This window comes from Scyliorhinus torazame, chromosome 1, assembly GCF_047496885.1.
Source record: "Scyliorhinus torazame isolate Kashiwa2021f chromosome 1, sScyTor2.1, whole genome shotgun sequence".
In the NCBI taxonomy this organism is placed as follows: domain Eukaryota; kingdom Metazoa; phylum Chordata; class Chondrichthyes; order Carcharhiniformes; family Scyliorhinidae; genus Scyliorhinus; species Scyliorhinus torazame.
In genome coordinates this window covers 112,096,463-112,110,545 of record NC_092707.1, presented here as the reverse complement: position 1 = coordinate 112,110,545, position 14,083 = coordinate 112,096,463, and the positions used below count along the sequence as shown (strand labels likewise).

Here is a 14,083-nt window from a genome sequence, read left to right as displayed (position 1 = left end):
CTCTCTTTGGGTTGCCGGTCGCCCCCTCCCTTGTTTTGCCGGGGCCTCCGCCTCACCTTGTGCATCCGCTGGTCCGTCTGTGTGCTGTTACTGTCCCTTACCGCCGCTTCTGTCTTCTCGCCGGCCCTTTGAACTACCGTTTGCCAGCATCTTCCCATCTGCTTCTTCGCTTTGTGTCTTTTGGGTTTATAGGAGTTTTGGTGGCTTTTTGAGCCAAAGGTCCTGGAAAATTTGCTGTTCTGTGTCCGATTGGGAGGAGAGCCACCTGATTTGCGTCCTCAGCACATCGCCACCACCGGAAGTCGCACATTGATAATGATGACATCCACCGTCACCATCCTTCATTGTGCCTGTTGCTTATCCAACATCTATTATTATTGTCTTCAGTTCCAATACAAATACATTCCTTCACTGATGACTCCTATTTCCAATCTGAGGCTGAGCCAGACTGCTCATAATCTTGGAATTTTATTTGACCCAGAGCTGCATTTCTGACCCCCTATTTCCTCCCCCATACCTTACCTCTATATGCCTGAGCTCATCTGCTACTGAAGCCATCATCCAGACTTGACTGCTGGCTGGTCTTCCCATTCAACCCTCATTCCAAACTCTAGTACCGACATCCCATTCCCCTCTCCCCCCTGTGCTGCATTGTGTACTTTGGCTCCAGGTTCAGCAACTCTGCTATTTGAAAATTCTCATCCTTCTTTTAAAATCCTTCCATAACCTGGCACCTCCATACTTCTATAATCTTATCTGGCCTTACAACTGTCTGGGACCTCCGCTTTTGCAATTCTGGCCTCCTGATCCCCAATTTTTATCACTTCACCATTGGTGGCTGTGCTTTTAGTCGCCTCGGTTTTAAGCTGCAATTTTCTTCCTAAACACCTCTGCTTCTGTCTTCTTTTTTAAGACAATCCTTAAAACCTGCCCTAATAACTACTTGTATAGCTTGGTGTCAGTTATTGTTTGATAACCCTGTGAAGTACTGTGGGTTATTTTTCTATACGAACAAATCTATATGAATGCAAGTTGTTGCTTTGCACCAGTATCCTGACATGCTATTCCGAGCAATTCCATGCAGATCAATTTTATTGAATTTCTATCTGGCGAAAAAATATGCTTCTATAATATAATCTACATAGATATACTTCTATAGGGCGGCACGGAAGCACCGTGGTTAGCACTGTTGCTTCACCGTGCCAGGGACCTGGGTTCGATTCCTGGCTTGGATCACTGCCTGTGCGGAATCTGCACGTTCTCCCCGTGTCTGCGTGGGTTTCCTCCCACTAGTCCCAAAAGACGTGCTTGTTGGGTAAATTGGACATTCTGAATTCTCCCTGTGTACCCGAACAGGCACCGGAGTGTGGCGACTAGGGGATTTTCACAGTAACTTCATTGCAGTGTTAATGTAAGCCTACTTGTGATACTAATAAAGATTATTATTATCTCTATGAGCGACTCAATGGGCCGCACTCTTTCCTCTGATTCAGATCATGGTTCAAACTCCACTCCCAAGCAGACCGTAAAGGCACTCTGATTGATTGTGATGAGCTTGATTAAACTGAAGACAGCGATCAAGTCAGCAGGGGCAGAGAATTGTTTCCGACACAGTCCACAATGTATTTGAACTTCCCAGGTTTTAACTGAATGAAATTGTGGCTCAGCCAGGACTAGATGTAGTGCAAGCAGTTTGATACCAACGGCAGTGGAGGGTGTGAGAAAGGTGGTGGAGACGACAAACTGGGTGTTGTCAGTTTGGATATGTAAGCTGCCTTTATGTGTCCAAGATGTAGCTTGTAGATTAGAATGAGGTAGAAGTGTAGAATGAATCATTACTGAAATGCTGGGATAGGAAGATAAGCCCCTGGCTTATCTTAATAGACAAGCAAGCAATGGATATCGTGCTGAGTTGGACAGTGAAGCAGGGCCCTTGTAGGGTGAAGAATGGCTGAGTGATAAGGAATAGCAGAAAGTGGTTAGATGTGGAAATGTCCTGGTCAGTGATTAAGAGCATAGGAGTGGAGAGGCCAATGTATATGGCAAAGCTCAGGGGATAGCCATAAGTATGAATCAGAGAGTTTACAGAGCAACAAAGAGGTTAAGGACAAACCAAAGGCAACAACTTCAGAAGTAAGTGGAGAAAGGGAACTAAAATGAAGAATGAAATCGCTGCAATGAGCTTTTCTTGGAGCAAGGCTTTCTCAAGAAACTTAAAGGGGCTTGAGAGATTGGTGGGCAGTTTTTAAAGGAGGGGTGAGGAGGTGTAACAAGTTGAAGAAGAGGCAATGGTATGTCTGAGTGATGAGGTCCACAGGGCTGGAAAATATAGTCAATGCAGGGAGGTCTCAGTAAGGTACACGGTGACACTCTTGAACCAAGTTTCAGGAAATCCAGGATGTCAATGCTGTCGTCCACAGTAAGTTCATAGAGAGGGCAGCGTTTGGTGATCATCTGGTAGTGAGCAAGGTAGCTGATGGATGAGATGAGTGGACCAGGGGGAAAACTGGTGAATATCCATTGCAGGATATTCACTGGGCAGGAAGGTTGATGCTAGAGTAAGATGGGGTTGATGCTATAAGGAGGCATTGACAAACGTGGCAACAGGAGAGCAGCAGGGTAAAACTTTTAAAGGCAAAGTATCTGACAGAAGAATGAGGCAGAATAGGTGACATATTTAACAAGACCCAAGAGGGAACGAGTAAAAAGGAGATCAAAGTAATGGACTCTTCCTGCCCTCGTATGGTTTTCCTTCTAATTCACTCGGGTAATGTGATATTTTGGTGCCTTGCTAGTCACAAGGTTCACACCTTCTCCATCACCAGGTTTTCTTACTTTCATTTTTGCATGATTGTCCATCACTGTCCCTATGTTACTCCATTGTTGCAAGAATCCTAATTTATGCTTTGTCACTTCAAGACTTCATTGTTCCTAAGTCATAGATATTGGCCTGCATTCCTCACTCCAGCAGCTCCAACCTATTCAGCTGTTTGCATCCTGTCAACTCACCATGGTCATTGCCTTTATGTCCCCAGCACACTGAATTAAAATACTCATCCTCAAACCACGCAAGGTTACCCATTCAAACCTCTCCAGCACTGTGTCTGTGCTTCTGACTCCAGCTATCTCATTCACTGCACAATTTCTCCCACGTCAACCAGAGTGGAATCCATAGGGACAGAATCTGGGGCGGTAAGATTGAAATTTTGCAAGGTGCCATTGATGCCATCTGCGTTGGTGCGGCTTGAATAGGGAATTCCAAGGCGAGATCTTCAGCGCTGAGGATGGAAATCCCTCGTGTGAGAGACGATGTTTTAGTGAAATTGGTTGACCTCAGGGTGGGTTGTTGAGAAATTCATGGGTGTCTTAGTTCTGCTATGGGCTAGGGTTTAGAAACTCCAAAGTATATTATGGAGTTCACCTGACCTATAATTTTATTTTGAAATTTGTCTAGGTGTGATTCAACAGTCTTCCTAGACACTTAAATCAAAATAAGCTTTATTCTAAGAACATAGTTAACATTTATATAAAACCGAACAGCAAGAATTTTTATCAATTACACAGATTCCCCACAGCTACAGTAATCTATGTATAACACTTAATGAATCCCCCCTTAACTGTTCCAATTCAAAACCAAAATTACATAAACCAAAAACCCGTGTTCCAAGGGTGTGTCCCAGCATTCTGCATTCTCACTTGAATAAGACTGGCTTTCCCTGAGATTCTGACCCCGCCTCACCCACAGGTTTAAACCCCTCCGGAAAGCAAGCTATATCTAAAGCCACCACCAAGGTGATTTTTACTGGAACAGATATTTAAAATGAAAATAGAGAGAGACAGACCAAAACACTTCTTTCGCCTGTCTGAGCCCACACCAGTCAAATATGAAAGCGAAACCAAAAACAGTTCACAGAGCCACGGCATAGTTCCACCCACACAATGACATCACTGAAGCTGTGATAAGACAAAAACCTTTCTTAAAGGGACACTCCCATGACAGTTCCATCTATCATTTATGGTGTGTTCACCCACAATTTCCTTGTAAAGTCTCACACACCTCCTATTTGTCCTAAATGTTGCAGGAATAAGAACATAAGAACTAGGAGCAGGAGTAGGCCATCTGGCCCCTCGAGCCTGCTCCACCATTCAATGAGATCATGGCTGATCTTTTGTGGACTCAGCTCCACTTTCCGGCCCGAACACCATAACCCTTAATCCCTTTATTCTTCAAAAAACTATCTATCTTTATCTTGAAAACATTTAATGAAGGAGCCTCAACTGCTTCATTGGGCAAGGAATTCCATAGATTCACAGGGTGAAGATGTTCCTCCTAAACCCAGTCCTAAATCTACTTCCCCTTATTTTGAGGCTATGCCCCCTAGTTCTGCTTTCACCCACCAGTGGAAACAACCTGCCCGCATCTATCCTATCTATTCCCTTCATAATCTTATATGTTTCTATAAGATCCCCCCTCATCCTTCTAAATTCCAACAAGTATAGTCCCAGTCTACTCAACCTCTCCTCGTAATCCAACCCCTTCAGCTCTGAGATTAACCTAGTGAATCTCCTCTGCACACCCTCCAGTGCCAGTACGTCCTTTCTCAAGTAAGGAGACCAAAATTGAACACAATACTCCAGGTGTGGCTTCACTAACACCTTATACAATTGCAGCAGAACCTCCCTAGTCTTAAACTCCATCCCTCTAGCAATGAAGGACAAAATTCCATTTGCCTTCTTAATCACCTGTTGCACCTGAAAACCAACTTTTTGCGACTCATGCACTCGCGCACCCAGGTCTCTCTGCACAGCAGCATGTTTTAATATTTTATCATTTAAATAATAATCCCTTTTGCGGTTATTCCTACCAAAATGGATAACCTCACATTTGTCAACATTGTATTCCATCTGCCAGACCCTAGCCCATTCACTTAGCCTATCCAAATCCCTCTGCAGACTTCCAGTATCCTCTGCACTTTTTGCTTTACCACTTATCTTAGTGTCGTCTGCAAACTTGGACACATTGCTCTTGGTCCCCAACTCCAAATCATCTGTGTAAATTGTGAACAGTTGTGGGCCCAACACTGATCCCTGAGGGACACCACTAGCTACTGATTGCCAACCAGAGAAACACCCATTAATCCCCACTCTTTGCTTTCTATTAATTAACCAATCCTCTATCCATGCTACTACTTTCCCCTTAATGCCATGCATCTTTATCTTATGCAACAACCTTTTGTGTGGCACCTTGTCAAAGGCTTTCTGGAAATCCAGATATACCACATCCATTGGCTCCCCGTTATCTACCGCACTGTTAATGTCCTCAAAAAATTCCACTAAATTAGTTAGGCACGACCTGCCCTTTATGAACCCATGCTGCGTCTGCCCAATGGGACAATTTCCATCCAGATGCCTCGCTATTTCTTCCTTGATAGATTCCAGCATCTTCCCTACTACCGAAGTTAAGCTCACTGGCCTATAATTACCCGCTTTCTGCCTCCCTCCTTTTTTAAACGATGGTGTCACGTTTGCTAATTTCCAATCCGCCGGGACCACCCCAGAGTCTAGTGAATTTTGGTAAATTATCACTAGTGCATTTGCAATTTCCCTAGCCATCTCTTTTAGCACTGGGATGCATTCCATCAGGTCCAGGAGACTTGTCTACCTTTAGCCCCATTAGCTTGCCCATCACTACCTCCTTGGTGATAACAATCCTCTCAAGGTCCTCACCTGTCATAGCCTCATTTCCATCAGTCACTGGCATGTTATTTGTGTCTTCCACTGTGAAGACCGACCCAAAAAACCTGTTCAGTTCCTCAGCCATTTCCTCATCTCCCATTATTAAATCTCCCTTCTCATCCTCTAAAGGACCAATATTTACCTTAGCCACTCTTTTTTGTTTTATGTATTTGTAGAAACTTTTACAATCTGTTTTTATATTCTGAGCAAGTTTACTCTCAATCTATCTTACTCTTCTTTATAGCTTTTTTAGTAGCTTTCTGTTGCCCCCTAAAGATTTCCCAGTCCTCTAGTCTCCCACTGATCTTTGCTACTTTGTATGTTTTTTCCTTCAATTTGATACTCTCCCTTATTTCCTTAGATATCCACGGTCGATTTTCCCTCTTTTTACCGTCCTTCCTTTTTGTTGGTATAAACCTTTGCTGAGCACTGTGAAAAATCACTTGGAAGGTTCTCCACTGTTCCTCGACTGTTTCACTATAAAGTCTTTGCTCCCAGTCTACCTTAGCTAGTTCTCTCTCATCCCATTGTAATCTCCTTTGTTTAAGCACAAAACACTAGTGCTTGATTTTACCTTCTCACCCTCCATCTGTATTTTAAATTCCACCATATTGTGATCGCTCCTTCTGAGTGGATCCCTAACTATGAGATCCTGAATCAATCCTGTCTCATTACACAGGACCAGATCTAGGACCGCTTGTTCCCTCGTAGGTTCCATTACATACTGTTCTAGGAAACTATCGCGGATACATTCTATAAACTCCTCCTCAAGGCTGCCTTGACCGACCTGGTTAAACCAATCAACATGTAGATTAAAATCCCCCATGATAACTGCTGTACCATTTCTACATGCATCTGTTATTTCTTTGTTTATTGCCTGCCCCACCATGATGTGACTATTTGGTGGCCTATAGATTACTCCAATCAGTGACTTTTTCGCCTTACTATTCCTGATTTCCACCCAAATGGATTCAACCTTATCCTCCATAGCACCGATGTCATCCCTTACTGTTGCCCGGATGTCATCCTTAAATAACAGAGCTACACCACCTCCCTTACCATCCACTCTGTCCTTCCGAAAAGTTTGATACCCTCGGATATTTAACTCCCAGTCGTGACCATCCTTTAACCATGTTTCAGTAATGGCCACTAAATCATAGTCATTCACGATGATTTGCGCCATCAACTCATTTACCTTATTCCGAATACTACGAGCATTCAGGCAAAGTACACTTATGTTGGCTTTTTTACCTCTGTTCTGAATCTTAACACCTCGATCAGTAACCTCTCCTAAGTTATATTTCCTCTTAACTTTTCTCCTAATTTTCCTTGTCGTTGAACCCATATCTTCATGTAACGACCTGCCGCGTCGCTTACCATTAATGTTTTCACTTCGCGTTTTATTTCTTTTAGTATTCCTGGTCCTATTCACTGAGCTCCCCTCAGTCACTGTACTTTGTACTGTCGCCCTTTTTGATTTTTGACTATGGCTTCTCTGCCTTACACTTTCCCCCTTACTGCCTTTTATTTCTGCCCCTGTTTTACTACCTTCCAACTTCCTGCATCGGTTCCCACCCCCCTGCCACATTAGTTTAAACTCTCCCCAACAGCTCTAGCAAACACCCCCCCCCAGGACATCGGTTCCAGTCCTGCCCAGGTGCAGACCGTCCGGTTTGTACTGGTCCCACCTCCCCCAGAACCGGTTCCAATGTCCCAGGAATTTGAATCCCTCCCTCTTGCACCATTTCTCGAGCCACGCATTCATCCTCTCTATCCTGACATTCCTACTGACTAGCTCGTGGCACTGGTAGCAATCCTGAGATTGCTACCTTTGAGGTCCTACTTTTTCGTTTAACTCCTAGCTCCCTAAATTCAGTTTGTAGGACCTCATCCCGTTTTTTACCTATATCGTTGCCTATGTGCACCACGACAGCTGGCTGTTCACCCCCACCCCCAAATGTCCTGCAGCCACTCCGAGACATCCTTGACCCTTGCACCAGGGAGGCAACGTACCATCCTGGAGTCTCGATTGCGTCCACAGAACCGCCTGTCTATTCCCCTTACAATTGAGTCCCCTATCACTATAGCCCTGCCATTCTTCTTCCTGCCCAGCTGCGCAGCAGAGCCAGCCACGGTGCCATGAACCTGGCTGCTGCTGCCTTCCCCTGGTGAGCCATCTCCCTCAACAGTATCCAAAGCGGTATATCTGTTTTGCAGGGAGATGACCGCAGAGGACACCTGCACTGCCTCCCTACTCTTGCTCTGTCTTTTGGTCCCCATTTTCTATCTCCCTCAGTACCTTTCACCTGCGGTGTGACCAACTCGCTAAACGTGCTTTCCACGACGTCCTCATCATCGCGGATGCTCCAAAGTGAGTCCATCCGCAGCTCCAGAGCCGTCAAGCGGTCTAACAGGAGCTGCAACTGGACACACTTCTTGCACGTGAAGGAGCCAGGGACAGTGGACGTGTCCCTGAGCTCCCACATCGCACACGAGGAGCATGACACGGGTCTGAGATCTCCTGCCATGTCTTAAACCTTCGGTTAACTTCAACAACTACAATTTCAACAAAAAAAAAAAATAAAAATAAATAAATATACCAATGAAAAGAAACAGAAAAACAGAAACACTACTTACCAGTCACTTACCAGGGATAAAAAGCACTTCCTTCCCACCCAGCTTTGAATTCCCACCTAGATTCAAATGCTCAAACTCACTCTTTGCTGCCTCACTCTGGCTGTGTCTTCTCTCTGGCTCACTGGGAGAACTCACTGAATAAGATGGATAATGTAAATTTTTTCATCTTTCTGACCGTGTAAAGTTTATCTGTTTTTATTCAAAACTCTTGGAATCTTGTGACTTTATTCTAGTAGGAAGTGTCTTGAATCTCAAACTATCTACTTTAAACATTATCGGTCTCTGACCAGGTCATACCAAGAACTTCGAGTTCTGGCCTAGGATCATAAAATAAATACTCTCTGGGAAGGATGCACCATCCCTGGTATCAAAATTGAAAGAAAATGTTTGCAATACTGCAAAAATTATTAGTAGGCAGAAGATTGGACAGATTTTTAGACACCAGCAAAGAATGATAAAAATAATGAAAGAAAGGTAGTTAGAAATGTAGAAACTCTTAACTATCTGTTTTTATAAATATTTAAGAATCCGTAGAATCCCTACAGTGCAAAAGGAAGCCACTCAGCCCATTGAATTTGCATTGAGCCTCCGAAGGAGCGCACTACCTAGGTCCACTCCCCAACCCTTTCCCTGTAACCCTACACCTTGATTATGCACCAATCCACCTAACCTGCACAACATTGGACTGTGGGAGTAAACCTGAGCACTCAGGAAACATATGCAGATGCGGGGAGAACGTGCAAACTCCACACAGTCAGCCAAGGCTGGAATCGAAACTGGGCCCATGGCGCTGTGAAACAGCAATGATAACTACTTGGTCAATTGGTCCATTAGAGAATGGGGAATTAATAATGGGAATTGTGGAAGTGTTGAACAGGTATTTTGAGTGTCTTCAATGTAGAAGATACCAAAAACATACCAAGAGTACTTGCAAATCGAGATAAAAGGGAGGGAGAAACTTAAGCAATCTCAGTCACTAGGGAAGAGCTACTGGGAAAATTAGAACTAATAGTTGACAGTCCCCTGGCCCCGATGGCTTTCAACCTAGGGCCTTCAAAGACATGGCTGCAGAGATAATGAATTCATTGGTTGTGATGTTCCAAAATTCCAAATGTTCTGGAAAGAACCCAGTGGAGTGGGTGTGATTTTCTCTTTTTGTATTTCCTGTGCCGAGCAAGGTTGAATGAATTTAACATTCCCAAATCTGAGTTAAACATCTCTAATCTGTATGATAGGGGAGAGATAGAGCTGTCTCCTAAAACGTATCTGACTCTTAAGATGAAAGAAAAAAGCACGAAGCAGAGTGAAGTAGAAGGTTTCTGAACTGTTTCTCCTAATCAGGTTCTGCATGACCTGCTGAGTAGATCAGCTCCTATTTTTATTAAAGGTTTGTGTTCTGTTGGATATTCCGCATGTTATCAGCTCTCCAATTCAGCTTCTAATGCTCTCGATCACTGACAAGACTATTTCTACCTGTGGGTTGTCGCTAACCTGCTTGGAATTAACTTTGTTTTTCTTTTCACAGTGCATCATTTTAATCTTGCCCGAAGTGGAATGCCAGGCTTCGATTATGGCCCAGATAGCCTTGGGTCAGGTTTAACTCCTTTACATCTTTCTGATGATGGTGAGGGAGGAGCATTCCACTTCCATGACCCCCCACCTCCATATACAGCATACAAATACCCAGGCATACAACATCCTGATGACCCACCACCTCCATATGAAGCGTCCATCAACCCAGACAACATGCTTTGTGTGAGCCATGGTATGTCCAACCTCATCCGTTGCTGAACCACTGTTTAAAGATCTGTAAAAACTGGCAAAAGAGGTTAATGAGACCCCTCCACAGGGATGGACTGAGAGTATAGGGAGTGAGATGCAGAGTGCAATTAGACTGGGTGTCCCCTAGAGGGTAAGGGGAGCGAAAGTGGGGGGAGGAAGCAAGTGAGTAAAGTCGCTATAGTCCCAGTTGACCATTGGCTGCTTTCCCCTGGGTGGGGGCTGACTGGTAGTGATTTAACCTGGGGATCACTGAATCTACACTAATCCCACTTTTCAGCACTTGGCCCATAGCCTTGAATGTTATGACATTTCAAGTGCTCATCCACGTACTTTTTTAAAAATGTTTTAATAAATATTTTTATTCTCCTTTTTCACATTTTCTCCTGCATTTACACCCATCAACAATAATCAGCAACAGATATGTCAATCCCCATAACAATAACAACAATCCCATCCTCCCACCAACCCCCAAACATCAGCCCGCATGTTTACATAAACAAATGACAAAAAGGAATTAGGGATTACCCATAGTCACCCTTAATATACACAGCCCCCTCCCTCCCAACTCTCCCATCCCCCCCCCCCCCCCCCAACTAATGTTCGATGTTATCCAGTTCTTGAAAGTGCATAATAAATAGTGCCCATGACTTGTAGAACCCCTCCGAGCTTCCCCTCAGTTCGAACTTAACCTTCTCAAGAGTCAAGTATTCCCCCCGCCACGCCAGGACACTGGATGGAGAGGCTGCTCTCCATCCCAGCAGGATCCGCCTTCGGGCGATCAACGAGGCGAAGGCTATGATATCTGCCTCCGCTCCCGTTACCAACCCTGGCTGGTCCCACACCCTGAATATGGCCTCCTGGGGACCCGGGTCCAGTTTCACACGCACCACCTTGGAAATGACCCTAAACACCTCCTTTCAGTACTCCCCTAGCTTTGGACAGGACCAAAACATATGAACGTGATTAGCCACCCTCTCCTCCCCGCAACGCTCACACACATCCTCTACTCCTTCAAAAAATCGGCTCATCCTTGCCCTCGTGAGGTGCGCTCTATATACCACCTTCAGCTGTATCAGCCCCAACCTCGCACATGAGGTGGAGGCATTCACTCTCCGGAGCACCTCACACCAGGCCCCCTCTATAACCTCTCCCAGCTCTTCCTCCCACTTTGCTTTGATCCCTTCCAGTGATGCCTTATCCTCTTCCAAAATAGCTCCATACACCGCTGACACGGCACCCTTCTCCAGTCCCCTTGTCGTCAGCACCTCCTCCAGCAATGTGGAACATAGAACATTACAGCGCAGTATATGCCCTTCGGCCCTCGATGTTGCGTCGTCCTGTGAAACGACTCTAAAGCCCATCTACACTATTACCTTATCGCCTATATATCTATCCAATGACCATTTGAATGCCCTTACTGTTGGCGAGTCCACTACTGTTGCAGGCAGCACATTCCACGCCCTTGCTGCTCTCTGAGTAAAGAACCTACCTCTGACATCTGTCTTATATCTATCTCCCCTCAATTTAAAGCTATGTCCCTTCGTGCTAGACATCACCATCTGAGGAAGAAGGCTCTCACTGTCCACCCTATCCAATCCTCTGATAATCTTGTATGCCTCAATTAAGTCACCTCTTAACCTTCTCTCTAACGAAAACAGCCTCAAGTCCCTCAGCCTTTCCTCATAAGATATTCCCTCCATACCAGGCAACATTCTGATAAATCTCCTCCGCACCCTTTCCAATGCTTCCACGTCCTTCCTATAATGCGGCGACCAGAATTGCACGCGATACTCCTAATGCGGCCGCACCAGAGTTTTGTACAGCTGCAACCTGACCTCATGGCTCCGAAACTCAATCACTCTACCAACAAAAGCTAACACATCGTACGCCTTAACAACCCTCTCAACCTGGGTGGCAACTTTCAGGGATCTATGTACATGCACACCGAGATTTCTCTGCTCATCCACACTGCCAAGAATCTTACCATTAGCCCAGTATTCTGTCTTCCTGTTATTCCTTCCAAAATGAATCATCTCTCACTTTTCTGCATTAAACTCCATTTGCCACCTCTCAGCCCAGCGCTGCAGCTTATCTATGTCCCTCTGTAACTTGTAACATCCTTCCGCACTGTCCACAACTCCACCGACTTTAGTGTCATCTGCAAATTTACTCACCCATCCTCTACGCCCTCCTCCAGGTCATTTATAAAAATGACAAACAGCAGTGGCCCCAAAACAGATCCTTGTGGTACACCACTAGTAACTGGACTCCAGTCTGAGCATTTCCTTTTTTTTAATAAATATTTTATAGAAAATTTTTGGTCAACCAACAGAGTACATTGTGCATCCTTTACACAATATTATAACAACACAAATAACAATGACCTATTTTATAAACAAAAAATGAATAAATAATAAATAACAAAAATGAAAACTAACCCTAATTGGCAACTGCCTTATCACAAGTAACACTCTCCAAAAATATAATTTAACAGTCCAATATATAATTATCTGTCGCAACGACCTATACATATTATACAGTATATATTAACAACCCTGAGAGTCCTTCTGGTTCCTCCTCTCCCCCCCCCCCCCCCCCCCCAACCCCTCCAATCCTGGGCTGCTGCTGCTGCCTTCTTTTTTCCATTCCATCTATCTTTCTGCGAGGTATTCGACGAACGGTTGCCACCGCCTGGTGAACCCTTGAGCCGACCCCCTTAGAACGAACTTAATCCGCTCTAGCTTTATAAACCCTGCCATGTCATTTATCCAGGTCTCCACCCCCGGGGGCTTGGCTTCTTTCCACATTAACAATATCCTGCGCCGGGCTACTAGGGACGCAAAGGCCAAAACATCGGCCTCTCTCACCTCCTGCACCTCACGGCTCTTGTGCAACCCCAAATATAGCCAACCCCCAGCTTGGTTCGACCCGGACCCCCACTACTTTTGAAAGCACCTTTGTCACCCCCATCCAAAACCCCTGTAGTGCCGGGCATGACCAAAACATATGGGTATGATTCGCTGGGCTTCTCGAGCACCTCGCACACCTATCCTCCACCCCAAAAAATTTACTGAGCCGTGCTCCAGTCATATGCGCCCTGTGTAGTACCTTAAACTGAATCAGGCTTAGCCTGGCACACGAGGACGACGAGTTTACCCTGCTTAGGGCATCTGCCCACAGCCCCTCCTCGATCTCCTCCCCCAGCTCTTCCCATTTCCCTTTTAGTTCATCTACCATAGTCTCCCCTTCGTCCCTCATTTCCCTATATATATCTGACACCTTACCATCCCCCACCCATGTCTTTGAGATCACTCTGTCCTGCACCTCTTGTGTCGGGAGCTGCGGGAATTCCCTCACCTGTTGCCTCGCAAAAGCCCTCAGTTGCATATACCTGAATGCATTCCCTTGGGGCAACCCATATTTCTCAGTCAGCGCTCCCAGACTCGCGAACTTCCCATCCACAAACAGATCTTTCAGTTGCGTTATTCCTGCTCTTTGCCACATTCCATATCCCCCATCCATTCCCCCCGGGGCAAACCTATGGTTGTTTCTTATTGGGGACCCCCCCAAGGCTCCAGTCTTTCCCCTATGCCGTCTCCACTGTCCCCAAATCTTCAGTGTAGCCACCACCACCGGGCTTGTGGTGTAGTTCCTCGATGAGAACGGCGACGGGGCTGTCACCATAGCCTGTAGGCTAGTCTCCCTACAGGACGCCCTCTCTAATCTCTTCCACGCCGCTCCCTCCTCCTCTCCCATCCACTTACCATTGAAATATTAGCGGCCCAATAATACTCAATTAGGCTCGGTAGTGCCAGCCCCCCCCCCATCCCTGCTACGCTGTAAGAATCCCTTCCTCACTCTCGGGGTCTTCCCGGCCCACATAAAACCCATGATGCTCTTTTCAATCCTTTTAAAAAAAGCCTTCGTG

General features: G+C 45.4%; 1 protein-coding gene across 3 annotated transcripts in view; it reads left to right on the top strand.

Annotated features, from left to right (window-relative positions):
* dgcr2 (DiGeorge syndrome critical region gene 2) overlaps positions 1–14,083 on the top strand; it is an 85,455-nt gene that overhangs the window by 61,049 nt on the left and 10,323 nt on the right. For 2 of the 3 annotated variants that reach the window (XM_072499938.1, XM_072499928.1), the window contains one exon: positions 9,899–10,138. The exons of the other annotated variant lie outside the window; for it this stretch is intronic. In XM_072499938.1, the coding sequence (XP_072356039.1) occupies positions 9,899–10,138 (240 nt within the window). The remainder of the gene's footprint in view (positions 1–9,898; positions 10,139–14,083) is intronic. 3 annotated transcript variants of the gene reach the window in all.